The sequence below is a fragment of the Coffea arabica genome, chromosome 10c (assembly GCF_036785885.1).
Source record: "Coffea arabica cultivar ET-39 chromosome 10c, Coffea Arabica ET-39 HiFi, whole genome shotgun sequence".
NCBI lineage: Eukaryota > Viridiplantae > Streptophyta > Magnoliopsida > Gentianales > Rubiaceae > Coffea > Coffea arabica.
This window is the reverse complement of record NC_092329.1, coordinates 8,078,093-8,098,478: the sequence shown is the minus strand read 5'-3', so window position 1 is coordinate 8,098,478 and position 20,386 is coordinate 8,078,093. Positions and strand designations below refer to the sequence as shown.

The window sequence follows — 20,386 nt, the reverse complement described above, 5'->3', positions numbered from 1 at the left end:
GGTATTGTCTGCTACCACTATTGTCTCTGCTAATGGCGTAGCCTGTTTTGTGAAAAAATGTATGCATATTGAGATTGAGAGCGAAATGCCATGTTACAGACAAATTAATAAATGCAGTTTGATTCATCCATCCATCTTACCAACTATAGATGCCTTCAGACCAGAGAAGGTTGAAACTCAAAAAGAAAAAAACAATTATATTAGTTCCATTCAGACCACATTTTGTCAACATGTTCAGCTGGACCAAAAAAAATAAAAAAAAATGTATTATTAACAAGTTAGAACATTCTCTGAGCCAAAAAATACAAAATGCCTGTGAGTAAGCAATCTTATTATGGGCACAGCAGCTGATTTTGTCGTCACATAAGATGAGACACAGTCTAATGGTCAATTTGTACGTAAATTTTGTACAGAGGAAGATGATTGATGTTTTATGTGCAGGTGTTATCACTACTGTGTTTGTTTTCGTTTCTGTCTCTCTCTGTACATTACATTAGGAGGGGGGACCTGTGAGGATCCAAAGCCGTGTGATTAGACACCATAAGGGCCAAGTTCTTATACTTGGCTGACCATTGCCTAAGGTCCGTCCCGAGAATGGATTCTAGAGGAGAATGGACACCAACGATCTAACAGCAAACTTTACATTATTGTAGTTTTTGCAGGGTTTTTGAAGCTGCAGCAGCTTTGTCGGTAGAAACAGGTGAAGAACTTAAAATATAAAATTAAACCTCAGTGTTTTCCATCATACCTGTTTCCTTGTCAACGAGTAGAGACAAAAGAGGAGAAAGTCCAACTCTTTAACATTATGCATCCGTGTCGCTCGCTTTTCATATATCTGAAACTTCAACAGATAGTCTGAACGATTCGAGAGAAGCAAAGGAAATCTATAGAGGACAAATCAGGACCAAACTCGTTAAAACAGAAGGAGCTATTTAATTTGTCTAAGCAGTGAATCTAACTGTAACAACAAGCATTTCTTCTGATTCCTGGTCAGTAAAAAAGATGCTAAATTGGCACATAGAACAAAGATTTCGCCTCTACAAAGGGAATCTCTATTCCTGTGAGGTAGCTTTTGGAGATCTCTTCACAAAATAGAACGTCTCTTTACAATCTTGAATTACCCTCACTTTAGAACGTCTTTCATGGATTACTTGAAACACTTAGTACACGCTGAGGTGAAAAATAGCAACGTATGGAGAATTTGATTGAAGATACACATACAAATAATGAATTTTAGTGCAGTACCTGGAACTGGCCTAAAATATATTTATACACCCTAAGTCGACTTTTCTCATTAAGACAAACAAGTTTTGTGATGCAGGCTAGACAAGATTAAATAGTTGAATACACAATTAAGCTTCAGTACGTTGTCTGGCTGAAAAGTCTATTTTAACATGGTGGAACAAAATTCAAGATCCATGAGCTTTGGATAATGAAACTGGATTCTGTGCCTTCAAGTTATCAATGATAGATTTGAAGTCACTTTGGAAAGACACAAGCGATTTCTGCCGATAGGAAAAAGCTGTATTAAACTTTTTGATCTGTTCTTCAAGATCTTTCCTCCTCTGTGCTTCAATTCTCAAATCCTGCAAAGCCTTCTCTTTTTGGTCAGTAACCAGTGCAAGAGTTTGAGATGAGTTGGAGACGCTTACTAGCAAAGCATCTTTCTCTCCTTTCAAAAGATGGAACTCTCTCTCAAGGATCTGATACCTATCTTTAGAAACCTCAAGATGCTGGTTACTAGTGTTCAACTCTTTCTTCAAGTCCATGTACTTTTGCTTAATTGCTTCAACTTCATTATCCTGTATCCTTTTCCAAGAAGCAATTTCTTCTCCCAAGCCCTTGATAAAATTGAGAAATCAGCCCTAAGTAAGAGGATATTCACAACTTTCCAAATGTCTAGCTAAGAAAGGAGTTCAGACCTATGTCCTTTATAGGGAAACCTTTATTGTACTGTCCAGCTAGAGTACTAACAGAACATACATTTCTATCTTTTGTTTGTGTATATACTGCAATAAAATAGCGCCATAACCTTCAAAGTCTAACTTTCTTGTTCTCATGCAACATTTTCATAAAACAGTCAATATTTCAATGACAAGCACAACAAAATTACCAAATTAATTTGAAAGATTGGAGGAATCATGCTATTACCAAGATTGTTTATTCTATAGGCAACAGAAATAGAAACAGAATACAATTATATTTGGTTAGTCACAAATGTCTACAAAGAAAATCACGTACAGCACAAACAATGCACAAGAAAGATGTTAGTTAAAAGAGAAATGTGAAAGGAAACATCCATGTAGAGGAGAGTGAAGTGAGGGCTTTCACTGGTATTCATCTTTATCTTAAAGTGGACAATTGAACATGAACGCAAACTTCAGAAGAGGAGGATAGCATCACCATAAGCAATCCTCGAACAATGTGAACCAAAAAGCTTAAATACCGTTTTTGGGTATGTCTCATTCCTCAAGACTAATTTGCAATAGCAAATAACAAACATCCACGGAATTCAAATGGGAAAATGGTTACAATTAATTACTCCAAAAAGAGCAGAGACAGCAACCTATAGTCAATATGAAAAACACAAAGAAAATTGGCAAGTTAAGATGTGATATCGGTAACCAGGCAGCTACCTTATATTTGCAGTTGTATGGTGGACTTCTGCTGTTCTCTTGCTTGAGAATTGGTGCATCATATAGAACCAGGGATGAGATTGTGCTAAGCAATCTCTCACAAAGGAGGTTGCATTGCTCTTGGAGTAAAGAATTATCAGCCGTGGAGAGTCTATTACCATCTGCAGTCATTGAAAAGTGAGACTCCAAAGTTGAAAAAAGACAAATACCGATGTCTCTTGTGCTAGAGAGTAACTTTGCAGTAGGAGATTTCTCATCAGCAACAAAAGTCTGTTCACAGGGGAAGAATAGTATTTACCATTAGGGAACTTTCTTAAGCTACAAAATTCATACGTGACAACTAGTAGCATTGCACACAGGGAGCTTACCTGTAAAACAGATAAAACATCCTTATATACATCTTTGCAATTTATAACAGATTCACACAACCTTTGAGGAATCTCCTGTATTTCCAACACTTCATTCTGTAATCCGCATAATTCTCTTGTTAACTGGTAGTTCAATGATACTTGTTCTGCACGCTGTCTCTGTAGATATCACATCAATGCATAAGATGAAAAATGCACGAACAAAAGGACTGCTCGTACATAAATTGTGAAAAAATTTATCTTGGATTTGACATTCTAGGATAAGGTGCTTGCCAAACCAGGGATAACCAAAAATGAAAGTTTAATCATGACACTGTTGAAGATATAATCGGACTGCTTCTCATGTGTGGACAATTATTTTTTAACTTGCTTTAGAATTGCTTTCAATTAATCAGTGTCCTAACTTCACATCAAATCATCATCTGGACAATATGTTCAAGCATGTAGGTTTCGTAGCACAAGTATCTACACAACTCCTCACTATTCCACTCTGTATTACACTACAACACATTGAAGATTTTGTTATCATTCCATGCAAAAGTACCATGCTGACAAAATTAGTTCAAATATTATGAAGTCAGCCATTAAGCTGTAGTAATATCGTAACATAACCAAGAAATTCCACTTTATAGTTAGCTAAGTTTTATCCAACATATACTATTGACAGATGGATAAATTCATATTATGATTCAGGGGGTAAAATCTTCCCTAGTAAGCTATTAAGCTCACCGACAATCCATGCTTGTAATTTCCTAAAATTTGTGCAGAAATTTCCGTTAGTTAAATTTTACAATTAGTTATGAATCTAGATATTTTCTGACTCTTATTGTTTGTTCAAATGTCTGATAATTCACGAGAAAATAGTAGGGAAATGCGATAGATAAATCTCACAAATGAGAAGACAATCATATAGAAGCTTACTGACCTTTAGTGTTTCTCTTTCTTCTGAAACAAGGGTAAGTTGTCTTTGGAGATTCTGGATCTGTTGCTTGAAATCCTCCGAAGATGTATCCTGGTACATGATAATGGTCAACCAAAAAATACAGATATTTGCATAGGCACAGACTGTACATAAATAAAAACTGAAGCATTAACGAGGTATTACATTCACAAATTATTCCTACTTGAGATAACTACTTCTTTGCAAAACAAAATTCTTGATAGAAAGGAAAAATGTCAGATGTTGCCAAGAATTCAAAGTAACTGAACCAGAACATCATCTATCTTTTTTATTTACCTTTTGAATAAAATTAAGATGAGAAACAATTACTGCTAAGATGGTAAAGACAGAACCACTGAAAGGTCTAAGGGCAAGATGCTGTACACATTTTAGTAAATTTAAGATATGCACCAGTCTGGAAAATTGGGATGATAAGAATGGTTGACCAAAATATTCGAAAAAGAGGTTAGAATGAGATGGTAGAGGACAACGCAATTGAAAAGTTACCACCCATACGAACTCAATAGAGCTAACAGAAGAATAGGGTTAGTATTGCCAATCCAAGAATTATTAGGTAGGTTTTAGTTAAGCTAAAAAGTAGATGCACCAGGCTTTATTGCTGCACTTGGTATTTTATACTCAGTCATTGCAAATGCTTTAGGAAATTGAGAAGTTAAATCTGTTTTATAAACATTCAAGTGCTAATCACAAAGTTCCCTCTTTCTTTATCTTTGTTGATTAACATCTTTTGACCTTTGAGTGTTGGGAAAGAAGCCTAGTCTTTCCCTTCAAAAGGTTAGCATGTTCTCTTGTCATATAACCAAGTGCCTATAGCTCACACAGAAACTAAATCCACTAATGGATACTTTCACATGAGAGAAAGCCAAAGAAAAAATGCAACCAAGTAAGGATCAGGAAGGTTACATTTCCCGGTGGAAATGACAGAACTTTTCTTGCAGGAGTCATTTGAACTGCATCAAGATCAGCAATATAGCCTTTGTTCATTCTCATCCATGTGTCTTCATCAGCAAAATCAATGAGTGTATCTGGAAGAGGGCTGCACTCAGGTTGGTTAGAGTAATGTGACCGCCTAGCAACAAAGGCATTGGGAATTGCCTTAAAGCATGGTGTACTAAAAGCATCCTCTTTGCACATGCTATTGCTGTCACTACTTTCCTCCTTCAGACTTGCTCTGAAACATTCCTGGATCAAACAAAAGAAATCAAAATCTCTAGTAGCCACTCTAGACTCAAGCACACAAGAGATCCAGTAAAATATAACCAACCATTACAGAAATAACATGTGAGAAAATTTTAAAAGAAATGGAGATACTAAGTAATTTCTGAGTCATTTCTTGTGCATCAAACGTTATAAGATGTTTCTTGAGACAGGAGAAGCATACAAAATCATTTATCAAGATGGAGAAATCATCTATTTATTTCGCGCTTTGATGTTGTTATCAGGTGTTTCCCACCACAAGAAGCAAAAGTTTGCCAATAAGAATATCAACAACTACAGCAAGACGACAATGACAGACATCCAAATGTCATACATATGATGCTACTGAAATGAAGTAAATGGTTGTCATTTTATCAGTGTATTGAAGATTCCCATTCTAGCAGTATTAAAAATAGCAACAAATTGAAAGCAGATGGTGGATGCATGGAATTCACCACTGCTCCAATGAACATACTATTAGAATTATCAGTAGTAAGAAGAATAGAACATCATGTTGTCAAAAAGAGGAGGTGAAACCAAAAAGAAGAAAATTATATAGCCGCTCCAAGACAAACTTAGTCAATCAACAATTTCTCAACCTACAAGGCAGAGAATGACACTAAAATGATGAATTTGAAAACAAAAGCATGAAAAGAAAAAAAAGAGGAAAACTGTGGCATCAAAAGCTTCTACCTGGTCAGGACCTGAGAATGTTACAAGACTGCTAAGATTATCAATTTTCATCTGTTGATCCCGGATACATTGTTCCCGTTCTTTATGCGTTCTTCTCTCCTCTTCCAATTCCATGGCAAGCTTCTCGTGCTCTAACTCATACTGCACATATGGACAATGAGAAAGCATATCAAGCCAAGAGAAGATTAGTGCCAGACATATTAAGGAGATGAATTACCTTCAACATGTCATTCCGCAGTTTCAAAATCTCTTGCTCCAGCACCTCAGCCCGAGATCCCTGGAAAGAGTATTTTACAGTAAATGAGATGTATTTGGGTCTCATTCATATGGATTCAGGTCAAAATTAATTATTACCACCTGAAGTTTCATGCGTAGTTCTTCTATCTCAATCTTTTGTCTCTTCAATAATGCTGCATCTGTCAATATCTACATCCAATCCACCTTTAATTAGCTCACAAAATTATAGACAAAAAAAGCATGGCATTAATTAGGACAATCATCTTTTCAAATAGAAATGTATAATCTTCTTAACCACTTCTTCCAGTTCCAATAAATTGTACCACAAAAGACAACCAAACAGACATAATAAGAGCATCACTCTGTTAATAAGACTCCTTAAGCATCACTAAACCAGTCTGATTTCACTCTGATCAACTAATTGCTCAAAACAAATCAGTGGCCACTGAAGGCAAGTCAGTCTGAATCCCCCAAATTTTGAGATAAGTAAACTTGTAGGGGAGGTCAAAAGCCAAGTACATGTTATATGGTGGAGTAAACATACCTCATTTACTTGAACACAGTTGGTAATGCGTTTAGCTCTACTGGCAAACTGAAGTGTTCCCTTTGTTTCCTCAATATGAATCTAACCATATCACATACACATTCCATCAGAAATTAACCTTCAATTCTTGAAAATTTCAAAGAAAACAAAACTTTTTTCTTTACCTCTTCTGGTGCAACAGTACAAATAATTGAAGTTTTAGCATTTCCACCAAGTGCAGGTTGAAGTATGCGTGTGAGCTTACTATCACGATAAGGAATGTGTCCCCTACATAAGGAGATGTCAGGTAAGTTGATCATTCAGTTGCAAGATAAATAATCACCTGCAGAAGAATATCAGTACCTTTGCTTTCCACCTTCACTTAATTTGTTGATCACATTACCAAGAACCATTAAGCTCTTGTTTATGTGCTTTCCTTCCTTTAAACGAACTCCACCAGCTCCTGTTTTAGCTATTCTCTCAGAGCCAGCTAAATCCACTAAATTCTGGGGTCAAGAGCAAAAAGAAATGCTTTTAAGAATTTCCTCAAATTAAATGCTGTAATGACTGAATTAAGAGAAAATGAAGAAAGACTGTTTCACATCTTAGCAACAATTTTCCCCTAGAGACAGCAGATTCTACAAATAGGGCGTGTAGGGAAAGATCCATTTGAAGAACAGAAGATCTCATGTTTATTAGGCAATATGGTATGTCGTCCTTTACTCCTTTAAAGAGTTTTCCTGACAAAAATTTCAAAGGTACGACAAGACGACTATTGAGTTCTGAAGGTCAGAGAATGCACAAACCAAGACAGAGACACGGATGGCATCATCAGAGCTTGAATTATCACCAGAACCTGTGTCCTTTCTTTTGCTTTCAATTACCTGGGTCACAAAAATGGCATAATTGAATATGAATTTTGTGAAAGGTAAAAATGTAATAATAGGTCCTTGAAGCATTCCAGGAAGCTGACAACACACCATTCTGAAGATAGTGTGAGATCTACTACTTCGGACGTTCATATTGGTCTCACCAAAGTGCCTATTTACTGCACAAAACATTGTAAAATGTGAGAGCAGTTGAAGAACTCAACAGGGGGGAAAATACTTTTTCTCCAACATTATTGGTCAAACCTTCTCCATGCTGTATAAGCTCGAGCACTTGCTCAGCGCTATTTACAATTTCCTCCCTAAGGCCCGCAACAAAAACACCACGCTGAAATCCAATAAATATCATTGTTATTATACAAACTCCTAAGCAGGACCACCAAAAGTAATCTCATCACATCGCTCACCTCTAAACTCTCATGAATTTGCAGTTTCTGATTCTCCACAGCAAACAGGTCATTAATGTCCTCATTATAGATTTCCATGTATGAAACTCGTATCAGAAACTCTCTATCAGTTGTCTGCAAATATTAATGAAGAAAATCTAGTAAATTTGAAGTCCTAGCACTAATAAATTAGGTATTCGAAACAAAAAAGGCCAAAAAAAGAAAATGATGTGACTACCATCCTGATCTTCACGAATATATCTTTGACAGCTCGGTGGATAATTCCAGGATCATCTTCAGAACCATTCATCGTATACGTTTTGCCACTACTAGTCTGTCCATATGCAAATGCAGTTCCTATGGTATACAAAATTACCTCGTCAGGGTGTGTATTTTCCACAGTAGAGCTCATTATCCGCTATCCAGAACTTATATCTCTATATTTTCCTAAGATAGCTTTTAAAAAAATGGTGTAATTTTCTTACTGGTTGACAATTTTGACTTAATTCAACTCAAACTAGATTTGTAGCTCAAGAAATTAATTCAATTAAAAGAAAAATCCAAAAATTTTCCAAATAAAATAGAAAAATCACCATTAAAACCCTCGACAGCAGCGTGAATAATGTCCTTAGTCAAAAGCTCATAAACCGTAGAATTCGTGCAGCCCCCATCGAACACATGATCTGCAAATTCAAAATCAAAATAATCATTCCTCCCGAAAATAACAAAATACAAACCAACAAATAAATTCCCAATATGGCTTCCACAACCAAAAAAATTACCAAAAGCGTAGGAAAGTCCAGAGATTGGGGTGCCTAGAGCTCGGTGAAGTGAAATGCGATTATCTTCAACCTTCCAGAATGTTCCACTTCCATTAGAGCCTTCGTCATCCACCGCGGGTCTTACTCTTACTGCTACACAGATTTTCTCCATTATCTCTCTCAGCTCTTTCTCTGTCTCACACACTAATGCACACACTTAGGGTGTGATACTGACTACAGATACACACACATACACATACGGATCTAAGGTAAGGTCTTGATTTTGTATAGGCGGGCTGTTCTGAGAGACGTTTGTGATTTGAAAATGGAATAAGTTTACAGAAATGCCCCTACCTTTGGGCCCCTTTAATTATTGGGCTCTTTGCTAGAAGCAGAAGGGTGTGACCCAAACGAAAAGTTAAGAGGAATCTTAGGATGTTGGGCTAACCTTTCTGTCCAATCAGCTCTGGGTGCACCGTTGGTTAGATGGGCATTTTAAGATCAGGATGCAAACTCCGGTTTTCAATCAAAAGCGAATCTTGCATTTTGACAATTCGACCCTCATTCAGGTGTAAGTTTGTACGCTTCACATTCTGATGTGTTTTAATTAGGCCCAATAGAGCCCAGTACAATGGGGTTCCGGGACAGAAATGCCAACCAAAAAACCAAAAGGGCAAAAATTACACAAAAGAAAACTACTACAGTAAAATCTCTATAAATTAATAAATTTGGGACAGTATAAATTCTATTAATTTAAAGAAGTATTATTTAATCAATAAATTAATAATTTTTTAATTTATTGAATGTACTTATATTTCAAAAAAATACTCATTTCATCAACTAAGGCTTTATTTTAATTTATAAAAATATGAATTATTCTAATAGTAAAAGGAGGCTAAAAGCCTAAGAAATATAAAACAATCCATATCTACTTGATTTGCAAGTATAATTTAATTATATTAATGTCTTCAATGTATATATAACTAATATCATTTTTCTATTATCAAGAGGTAAAAAAGATTTAGAAATACTACATCATAGATGTCCAATTCTATTTTATTAAATGTCTATAAGGAATTAGATTAACTTTATTGTGTATATAAATGATAAGAAAGTTTTCTTATAATAAATTAACTCAAAGTCTTCCTACATATTTCATTGTTAAACTATGGTCAACTACTGTCCTCTTACCTATGTCACTGTTAGACTACGACTTTTTATCTAAAAAGGTGTTCATAAATCAGTAGTAGACTCATCTTTTGGGAAAATTATTACATGCATTTTTAATGAATTACTAATTTATGACATGAATGGAATGTAAGGATTTCAAAAAATTTTATTATTTTATTATTTTGTCAAAATTATTTGTTCACCTCATTAGCCCAAATCAAGACTGAAAAAATATTGTTTAATAGAGATTATTAATACATTGAATATTAAATTATAGAGGTTTTATTGTAGATCTCATAAACGATATTAAGGTATGGCTAACTGATGCCCAAGGCTTCTCAAGTAGGGATGGCAACAGGCACCCGCCCCGCCGGGGTCTATTGGGGCCGGGGCGGGGGCGGAGGGGAATTTTTTCCCCCCGTTTAGAAACGGGGCTGGGGACGGGGGTATACTCCCCTGCCCCGCCACCCGTTTAGAAAAAAAAGATATATATATATGTGCATAATTATATATGTAATGATATTATCAATTATACTACTAATTATACATATCTATTAATAAAAATTATTAATTATTTATACTAAATTTATTAATACATTTATATTAAATTCCTAACTACACTTAATACAGTAACGTTTTTTTCTAAAAAAACACAATAATAATTTAGTGATTGTATTTGTATCAAAAGTAAAAACTTGATTATTTTAGTTATATTTGTTTTATCATATTATATTGTATTCAAATAACTTTTGTTTAATTATTTTTATGAGTTTCAATTGTGAAGTTGCAATGAATAATAATTTGGTGATATGTTGATATTTTAGTACTTGATTATTTGCTCAAATTTAATTATAATGAAATTATATAATAAATTTTTTTTAACCCCACGGGTGCCCCTGCGAAGAAAACGGGGCGAGGCAAGCCGGGGGCGGGGGGTGAGGGAGGGATTCCCGCCCCATTGCCACCCCTATTCTCAAGTGTTGCAAACGTGAAGTTAATTTGAACAAGTTTCTTCATGAATGGGATGCAATAAATGTGATTGTGTATGTTCATATGGTGATGCATGCATCATTAATTTCATCAATTGTTTAAGTACTAACCTGGTTAAAACAAATAATTATCGTCGACCACAAACATATCAAATTCTTTTATTCTTCTGAATATTCCTTCAACACTCATGATCTCAAGAATTGATAAATTCATCCCCAAAATCTTGGGATTTAATCTCTTTGTTCAACTTTTTAAAGCCATTAAGAAAAAAAGTATACTTTTTTTTGGGGTAAAAGTTGTTTGAGCTTGAAATATATGTATTTGTTAATGATGGAAAGTGCTCTAGAAAAAAAAATTAATGTTAATTATTTTACTTAACTTAGAATAAGTAGCCTAAAATAAGTCAATAACAAAGTAAAATGCAAATCAAAATAGTTCAAAACAATTTTTAGGTATTAATATCTTATACACAGACAGTCAATCTGTTAGACTTGAATGAATGAAATTGAATGAATGAAAGTAATTTGAAATCTAAATTTTACAGGTGTTTCATGCATCTAATTACACTACTATCCAACTTTTAACCTTGAAAAAGCTCGAACAGCTATTAGTAATTAAGAACATAGCCCAGTCAAATAGCATTATCAGGTTTAAGCGAAAATCAAAACGACGAACTGATCATAGTCCATACATATATTGCATGCTTTGGAATTTTATGTTTTTTCAAAAAGAAAGCTTGCGAGCCTATGAGCTCAATCTTTATCATTCATAAAGGCGGAATTGATTGATAAGTAGCTCTTACAATATCATGGAACAATTCAGACTTATCTTAAAACTTTATAGCCAAAGTTTTTTATTTTTATTTTTTTGTAGTAAAAAAGAACCATGCATGGATGTTGGAAAATCAAAAGGGGCAGCGAAAAAAAGGGCCGCAATTCGTAGACGCACAAAGGTAACGAAGATATATCTTTGTTTGAGAACATCTTTATTAGGTGATAATCCAACTTTTCCATTCATTCTTCCTTAGTCAAAAAGAAGGGTACAGACTTGTGCATGATCAGAACTTTCGTAGCTGATCAACTACAAAAACTTGGAAATGAAGTAAGGGAAGAAGGAAGCTTATAGAGCTATGGCCCATGCAACACTAGACGCTAAAGAAACTAGACTGATCTTAAATGGAACATATACTATTAATATAGAGCTCTAGTTGCTGCATGTTAACATATGATTAAAGTTTTAAGGACGTAAGGTGTCTTTTAATGATTGTGGAAATCTGCACAAGGATTATGCTTGTGGTCTTTGATTTTCTCTTTCTTTTTTCCTTTAATAATAAGAAACTTTTCTTTCTTCCTTTCTTCCTCGTGGTGGGATGGGACTACATGTCCAAAGCTCATACTTTTCTTCAACCTGATAATTCATTATTGGTTTGTGTCGAAATGCATGCACGGGTGATGCTACACTTTCCTTTTTCTACCAGCAATGCGTGCTTTTTGGGGTGTGATGACAAAAATGTAAAATACCGATGAACAGATTAAATATATTCCCCTGGAGAATATATGCTAGAAATTGACAAAAGTAGAAATTCTTTTCTTGAACATTTTCTGAAGCTTATCGATGCTTTGCAGAATTTTTAGGTACCCATGATTTTCAAGGAAAGATGAGTTTTTGGGACTTCGGAGACTGTCCTTCTAGTCAAAGTGTCAACAGGAATCAACAGGAAACCCTCTAGTCTCGTGCTTAAATTTTGCAATATGCAGCCAAGAAATATAGAGCTACACCGGGGCCCGGTAAGATACTTGCACTCGGACAGTTGTAAAGAAAGAAGCAATAAAGAAAAAGATATGGTTGGACACGAGATTAAAAAAAAAAATGAAAGAGTTTTATCACAAGTCTCTCACCAGATTAACGACGGGAGAGATGCAATTTTGACATCCGCCTGCAAGTATTTCTGATCCTTATCCTTCTAAATATTTTATATCATCTTGGAGTCTTATGCACGTAAATTTTGTTGGTGTCAATAGTATATTGTTGCATCTCTCTTTTTGTTTTTTTTTCTTAATTAGATTAGTCATGCAGTTACCCCTTTAGCTTTGCAAAAACCGTGGTGGGAGTCCTTCAAGGAAAAGCTTGGACTAGAGAAAAAGAAAAAGGTTTTCACTTAGAGACCTGGTCCCATTGTACGTTGTGTCTCTTTGTATGCTAGAAAAATTGGTCTTGATTTGACATCAATCACAATTAGATCTAGCACTTGGGGATTGGAATAGGTCCTAATAAAGCTTAGAGTAGAAAATAGAGGCTATCTAAACCTACAGTTCAAGATTTATTAGTTTTACCAATCTAAAGCTTACATGTCCTCTATTATTGTACTAGTATATGCTCATTTTCCATGTGAGCTCATACTTTGTACATCTTGCATTTCTGTCTATGTGATGCATAAAGCAATTGATCTAGACGACAACAAAAAGTTCGAGTAGAATAAAAATAGGTGGGAATTTATCAATTAGACGTAACTATACATTAAATATTTATATTGTATTGATTAGATTGAAATTGTATGTTATAGAAGAGGACTAGCACTTAACCCAAAAGAAGGCAATGACATGTAAACATGGCTACAGATTCAGAACCCTCGGTTTCGACTTTTTCTGAAAGGTGCAATCTAAACCGATCCTTCTAGAGAAAGAGGAAATTATGGGTTCAGTTCTTAAACCTCTAATTTCAATGCGACTTTGGTTTCGATTTTATTCCAATGACGGTTTTGGTTCTTTTAGTTATGCTTAAACATTTGTTATTATAAAATTAATTTTAAGAAAATATGACAATGGATGTAAAAATAATAATAATAACAACTTTATTGTATTATCATATGCAAGAAAAAAGAAAAATTGATGCAAATTTTATGAAAAAAAATGTCTTATTGTTGTTTTGGATGAATTGGTCTGTAATTTAAATTAGTTATGAGGTATAGATTATGGGACTGGGTTGTTGGGCTAGAATTTGAACTGCTGATATTAGGTGTCGACTATTGATATTGAATACTAAACTAACCAAATAGGTTTAGGTACCAAATATATTTTTTAAAATAGTTTGAATGAATCCTAAACTCCAGTCCCAATTTCGGTTCAAATTTTTTGTTGAACCTAAACTTGAATCTTTAGTCATGGTTATGGTTCAGGTTTCGATTTCCAAAATCCGATTCCACAAATTGCCGGTTTGATTCCGATTCGGATCCAATTTAAATCTGAACTGTGACTACCCCTAATGACGTGTGGTTGATAGATACTGACTTTTACCCAACAATTAATTTTCCAGCTCCATTCGGATACGGCCACCATAAAAGGAGTTTTCCTCAACTTGGGGGAGGATTGAATTCGTAAAGAAGCTCCCACTTTCTAGCAACTGCATCACTTGTATCCAATCTAACTTAAAGAATCTTCAAAGCCACTTTTGCATATATATCACTCTTGTCACAATCGTACAGGCTATATGGTTGTGACTCAAGAAAGAAAGATAATTCGTAGACCATTTTTTGACATAGCATGCAAGGTTCTAACTTTCTTCGTTTTGTAACGCCGATTCTGTGCCCCTAATGCATTTGCCCGCAAACATGTTCCGAAAAGCAAAAAAGATGCCATTTTCATGGAAAGCAACACTAAGAAGCTATGTAATGTTTTCAGATTTGGATCAGATTCCTTTTCATAACCTGTTAACGTGGTCTGGTATGTGATTTTGAAACATACATATCCCAGTTTGTACAGTGTGGGAAAGTGAAAAAGATTGGATTATTGAAACAATCATATCCAGGTTTGAAACATGGTCATATCCAAGTCTAGATTAATGATAGAGAATCTTTATTGTGAGCTCAATTATTACTTTGTACGTGTTAATTACATTTAGACTTACTTGAACAAAAAATTTTGACGTCCTACGTTCCTATCTTCTTTTTATGGAATATGCTACTTCCCGATCTATTGATATCCAAAAGCTACATAATACTAGTTACACATTAGTGTTTTTCTCGTTCTTGCATGTAAAGTGTTTGTCGTTATCCACAATATGTAACACAGATAGGTAGATCCCACTTTGTTAAAGACATGCAGGAAATGCTATTTACGACAGCACAAATCTTGAAGTGTACTATAAGGACCTTTAGTTCATAGAGTAACCTGCATAAACTAGATTTTTCTAATAATTTTTCTGAAAGATTTGCACGAAGTTAACTCTGTTTAAGTGGCGCCGCTAGTTTAGAGTGCAAATGAATCAAGATCGAGCTTCATCAATATCAAAGTCAAACCAACTAAGTTGAGTTAACGAACTCGAGTTCAGTATAGAAAAATTCAGCTTGTTAACTCGCGAGCTGACTCTTATATGTGTGTGAGTGTATATATATTATTTTTTATTTTAATAGTGAAATTATATATATATTCCTAATATTTTTATTATTTATTAACAAAAAATGACTATTTTATTCTTTTTTTAAAAAATAAAATAATTATTTTTTAGTTTTTTAACTTTGACTAGGTTCGAACTCGAGTTTTACATTAAAAACTTGTCGAGTTCGAGCTTGAAATTCAGTCGAAACTCAACTCAATTATGGCAAAACTCGATTCAACTCGACTCATTTGCAGCCATAAGTTGCTCACATAACTACAGGGAAGCTTCCGTATATATTTTGAAAATATAAGATTTTCAGGGATTGTGATGTTGTATTTCTTTTAAAATTTAATGTACACTTATACGTATAATTGCATTTATATATTGAAATTAGTGTTCGCAAATATAATTTTCGTGTACAACGAAATGATATAAGCATACAACAACCGTACAACTATACAAAAATCTAAACGATAGAGGTTGGTATATTGAAACTGCCGACACTTAGGGCAGACCCGCTTTAGTAATTAACAATCAAAATTTATGCCATCACTTGGATTCATAATTTGAGTATAAACTTATTAGATTCACGTTCGTCTTTTTCCCTCGTTTTCAATCGTGTACATCCTTTTGCGCAGGATACAATAGGGTAAAATGTAAATTAAGCTTGCGGCGAGGGTCCAATCCAAACAAAGCAACAATTATTGTTTGTTTCTCTTTTGTGGGGTAAGCAACAAAGCGGCATTTTTATTTTGCAGTAACAAAAACATATATTATTTACCACCCGCATCTTTAGATCCAAAAGGATAGCTTTCACTAGTAGATTTAGCAAGAAACGCGGATGATGTTAATCACCGTCGATTGACTAATATATATATACATTGACGATTTAATTATAATCATATGATAGAGCTGGAACCATGCATTACTTTACAAAACCGCTTATTGTTAAGTCTAGCTAGAGGTGATTCAGTTCTAAAGCTCCAACACAAACCAAGCCTTTTGACCCTAATTCTCAGCTGCCATACATACATACATATATATATATATATATATATATATGTGTGTGTGTGTGTCGTGGAGCTATAAGAAGACAAATAGGTTTTGATGAATCAACCTTCAGAAAAGCAAACCCTGACTAGATCTTGGGTGGTGCAACAGCGTATGGTAGGTGAAAAGACATAAAAGCCCAACACGACGTACGTATGCATGGCATGGCCAAGAAATATAGAGCTTGGGCAGTTTGGTGATTAACTAGTAGGATATTTGCCTCAATTTCGGTTTTCTGAACGTTAGTGCAAAGATGATGGGAGCTGCATGTTAACCAAGATTTGGTTTAAATTGGCCAGTTTCTGTCGGAGGTCGATTGACTCGGCCATTAGTCGGGTTGAGTCCATTTGAACCGCGCGATATTGGTGTGAAACCAAGCACAACTGGTTCTTTAATTCTGTATTCTCGAGTTTGAGCTGGTTCATTTGGTTCGTGAGTTCTTCCAATTGCTTCTTCTTTCTCAACCTGGACCGCCTAGCTGAATCCCGGTTGGAGATCATTCGCCTGCGCTTCCTTTCTTCTACCGAGTAAACTGACCTGTTTGTTTCGGAACCGGAGGTTGAATTGGAAGGCAATCCATTTCGGGTTGTTTCCGAACCGGAGTTGGCATGAGTTGGGAATCCTGATTGAATTAGAGACACGAGGTCATGAAGGTCACTACCAGCGAAAGGATCTTCAAGAACCGGGGGGAAATGGAAATGAACCGGCTCTTCGCAGGACATCATTTTTGCAAAATCAAAATCAAAATCACCAAATCTAGCGTAGCTACAAAAAAATGAACCGGAGGGAGGAAAAGAGGGGAAAAGGGAAGAAGTAAGGCGTAGGGGACAGGTATTTATTGGGAATGGGAAATGGCATGTGGGACCAACTCAGGATTCAACTTTCAAAAAAGGGAGGAGGGCTTGCGTCCAAAAGAATTTTGAGTAGTGTATTGCTTCAGAAAGGGAGGAAAAAAAAATGGAATTTTAGTAGTAAGTGTGTGTTGTGTGTGTAAGACATTGGAACATTTGTGTATGATCAGATGGCATTTGATGGTGAGGGTTGCTGGGGACGTCATCGTGTGCTTTTTTTCAAGTTGGTACGTACTAAAAGAAGATTAACTTAATCTCGAAGAATCAAACCAGAAAACAAGAAACAATAAATCATATGCCGGATATAACAGAAGATTGAAAGACAGCCCCTGCCGTAGTCATGTGAATTACGAATTTTAGATGATAAAAAGTTGTCACTGTTTTCAATCCTAAGAGAGCCATGTGGAATGTGGTTCTTTGTGCTTTTGTCCTTTAATGGCCAAAGGATGTCCAGTTCAAAAGAAGAACCATAAAAAAAAAAAAAAATAGTGAAAGTGATTGTGGATGTCACAAACTAGACTAATCGTTAGTGACCATATAGCCTTTTTTTTTTTTTTAGTTGGGGAGTAAGAAGCTTTTCTTTTGTATGAGTAATAAAAAAGGAATGAACAAAGAGTTCCAAATTCCATTTTCCCTTTAATCAGTAACTATATAGTCAGTTTGTCTAGTTTCTACAAGCAAGAATGACATTCCCAAAGATTTAGGGTCTCAAATAAGTGGAGGTCCCATGCCCAAAGAATTGGAGATTGTCCGTGGTGAGTTAGTGAAAACATATGCATCCTGCAGCTTGATCTTGTACCCACGTACATGATAAAAACTTCCGGTCTGACTAAATCTTACGTAAAAACTCTTCCATTTTTTTGTTACAAGGCTAGAGAATAAATGTAAGTGAAATCAAACAAATGTGTTTAGACAAATTAATTAATTAATTAATTAACAGAGTCAGAAAAATGCAAAAGTAGATCTTGTCTTGGTTCGTTAGATTGCATTAGCACTAAATGAAGAATATTCCCGGTCTGTTTTTAGTTGGTAGTATTACCTATAGTATTCTTGATTGGCAGTTAAATGTTTCTTGTCCTGTTACCATCAAGCCAATAAAAGTGGAGAGGAACATGCAGCCTATTTATTTTCAGGTTTGCTTTGTACTTGTTCCAGATAAAGTAAAGTTATAAAAAAAAAAAAAAGCATTGGCATCCCGCGTTCCAAATGTTGGTTTCTTCGTGGATTTCTACTTGCTAGTAGGCTGCATGTTCAGATGTTGTTCATAACTTTTAGAAACTTCCCCATTCCATATAGCTTTCAACTTTCCCCGACTTCCCTTAAGAAGGAAAATCTTTTGCGCAAAGTAAAGAAGACATGGGGAACTTGGAATGGTAATGGGCGGTGTGGGAAGTGGGTTACATGCATATACACTGTTCCTGAATTCAAGGGCAGAAGGAATATGAATAAGAATTTAAGACAGCCGCTGATAGAAACACTGAGATGGATCAAAGAATTCAAGGGTCTGATGTAACATTGAAAGACTGGATGCAAATGTATATGGATTACTGCTATGTATGTACATATACATATATAAGGTTGGATCTAAGATTACACAAATTATGTATTCGGTAGTTCTTGAAAGATACCATATCAGAAAGAAAAGAGATACCATATCAGAAAGAAAAGAGAACAGTATAAGTTTGGCTAGAGACTTCGTTTACTGCTTTTCTCTCCACTTTCTCATGGCCTGTCCTGTGTCCGGATCGATCTTGAATCTTCTTTTCTGCCTTTAGGACTAGTTTGCGAGTCCAGGAGGGAGCAAAGCAAACTGGAGTACGAAACATAAAAGAAAGAAAAAAGAATAAAAAACGTGGTAAGATCTTCTCAACTTACGTGGGAGAATCGAGAAGAAATGCATGGTTTTTTTTTTCTATTAGTTCAGTGTTGTTACACTGTTACTTAAACTGTTATTGTAGAAATTTGTACTTATCATAGGCAATTGCAACAAGGGTAATTAAATAAACAGCGTTATATTCTTCTAAAATCTTAATTTTGGTTTGACTGTTGATTGAGCTATAAGAGATCCATCAAGTTAAGTAGCTGTCGATGTGTACTTCTAGATTTCAGTTTTATGCTTTTTGAAAAGTCAGTGAACATTAAATCTTGTTGAAGTTTGATTTTATCAGTTGAGACATTTTGATTTCACCATCAGTCAAGAGTTCCCAAAGAAAAGAAAAGGTTTTCATTCTCTCTTTTGCTTCTCTTCTATCCAAATCTTCTCCATTGAACATAGGACTTAATTGGGATTGCAAAATATGGGCTATACCCAAACAGTTCCATAATACTTAGTCATGAGATCAATATGGGCGAGACTACCCATTTTAATACCGCCCAAATACCAAATAAATCACATTTTATTTTTTTAACTCTTATTTGACTAATCAAGTGTCTCAATATTACTTGCTTTTAACATCATTTAGTTAGCTTGTTTAACTTTGTAAAATTTTCCAACATCAAAGTCATGGATTCTCCTGAAATGTTTGATGATTCAATTTTGTATCTACCCAAATTTCTACTTCCTATGACTAAGCACTGCTCATGTTTCTCCGGTAGACCATCTTCTACGTATTTGTACAGTCTATGTCAAGATGAAGTTGATCGGTTCTGATTCTTTGCATTGTGAAAAAAACCATGCAGTAAAACCCATGTCAATTGATCTTTTTCTTTCTAAATTCGGTTTTCCATAACTAAATTTCATGAGATTTGAAAGTAAACTTGCTTTCTGAAATTCAATCTGGACGTATCAAACTTTGTTAATCAAATGCCTCAAAATTGTTGGGTGGTTTTTGACTTTTAGGAAAATCAATGTTCCTAAGTTTTGGAAGAAAGAAAGATCCATGAAGTCCCAAATTTGTCCCAATGAAAGTTGTATTTTAAATGAAAATTATTGAATTTATTTCCAGTTAAATCCAGTCTCATATTTTACATATCCATCCCGCCCAAATTAAATTTGGGTACGGGAGCCCATTGGGTCTTGCAAATTTTTGCCACCTTTATTAACATGCAATACTGGATAGCCCACCCCACCGGAAAGCTGAGCCGAGAACAATGTGAAAGTATGATGGGGCATACAAATCTCCTGCTCATGTTTCTGAATAGTTTAGTGCAACCTGAGACATGGAACGCATGAAAAAGGCTTTAATCATCGTTTAGCACCTTTGGATGTCAATACCTTCATTGAAACAATAAACTCTAAATTTATCTAGAAGGAAACCTTCTGCAAACCCCGAAAAACTAGCACCAAAGAACCTTAACGGACA

At 35.1% G+C, this 20,386-nt stretch overlaps 1 protein-coding gene across 2 annotated transcripts; it reads right to left on the bottom strand.

Moving 5' to 3' along the window:
• Positions 1-296: 296 nt before the first annotated feature.
• LOC113713646 (kinesin-like protein KIN-7N) lies at positions 297-8,935 on the bottom strand. Of its 2 annotated transcripts, none has more exons than XM_027237426.2 (18): positions 8,671-8,935; positions 8,482-8,571; positions 8,127-8,245; positions 7,910-8,023; positions 7,749-7,830; positions 7,596-7,663; positions 7,422-7,499; positions 6,979-7,121; positions 6,801-6,903; positions 6,637-6,717; positions 6,213-6,281; positions 6,073-6,132; positions 5,856-5,996; positions 4,869-5,147; positions 3,930-4,016; positions 3,005-3,163; positions 2,637-2,906; positions 297-835 (listed from the first exon to the last, which is right to left on the bottom strand). In XM_027237426.2, exons 1-18 carry the CDS (start codon positions 8,819-8,821, stop codon positions 743-745), a joined length of 2,187 nt encoding a protein of 728 aa, XP_027093227.2. In that variant the 5' UTR covers positions 8,822-8,935; the 3' UTR covers positions 297-742. The 2 variants fall into 2 exon arrangements, with proteins under 2 accessions (XP_027093227.2, XP_027093226.2); XM_027237425.2 differs by lacking the exon at positions 297-835 and adding an exon at positions 1,265-1,841 and having other exon boundaries at positions 8,671-8,933.
• Between the last annotated feature and the right edge of the window lie 11,451 nt (positions 8,936-20,386).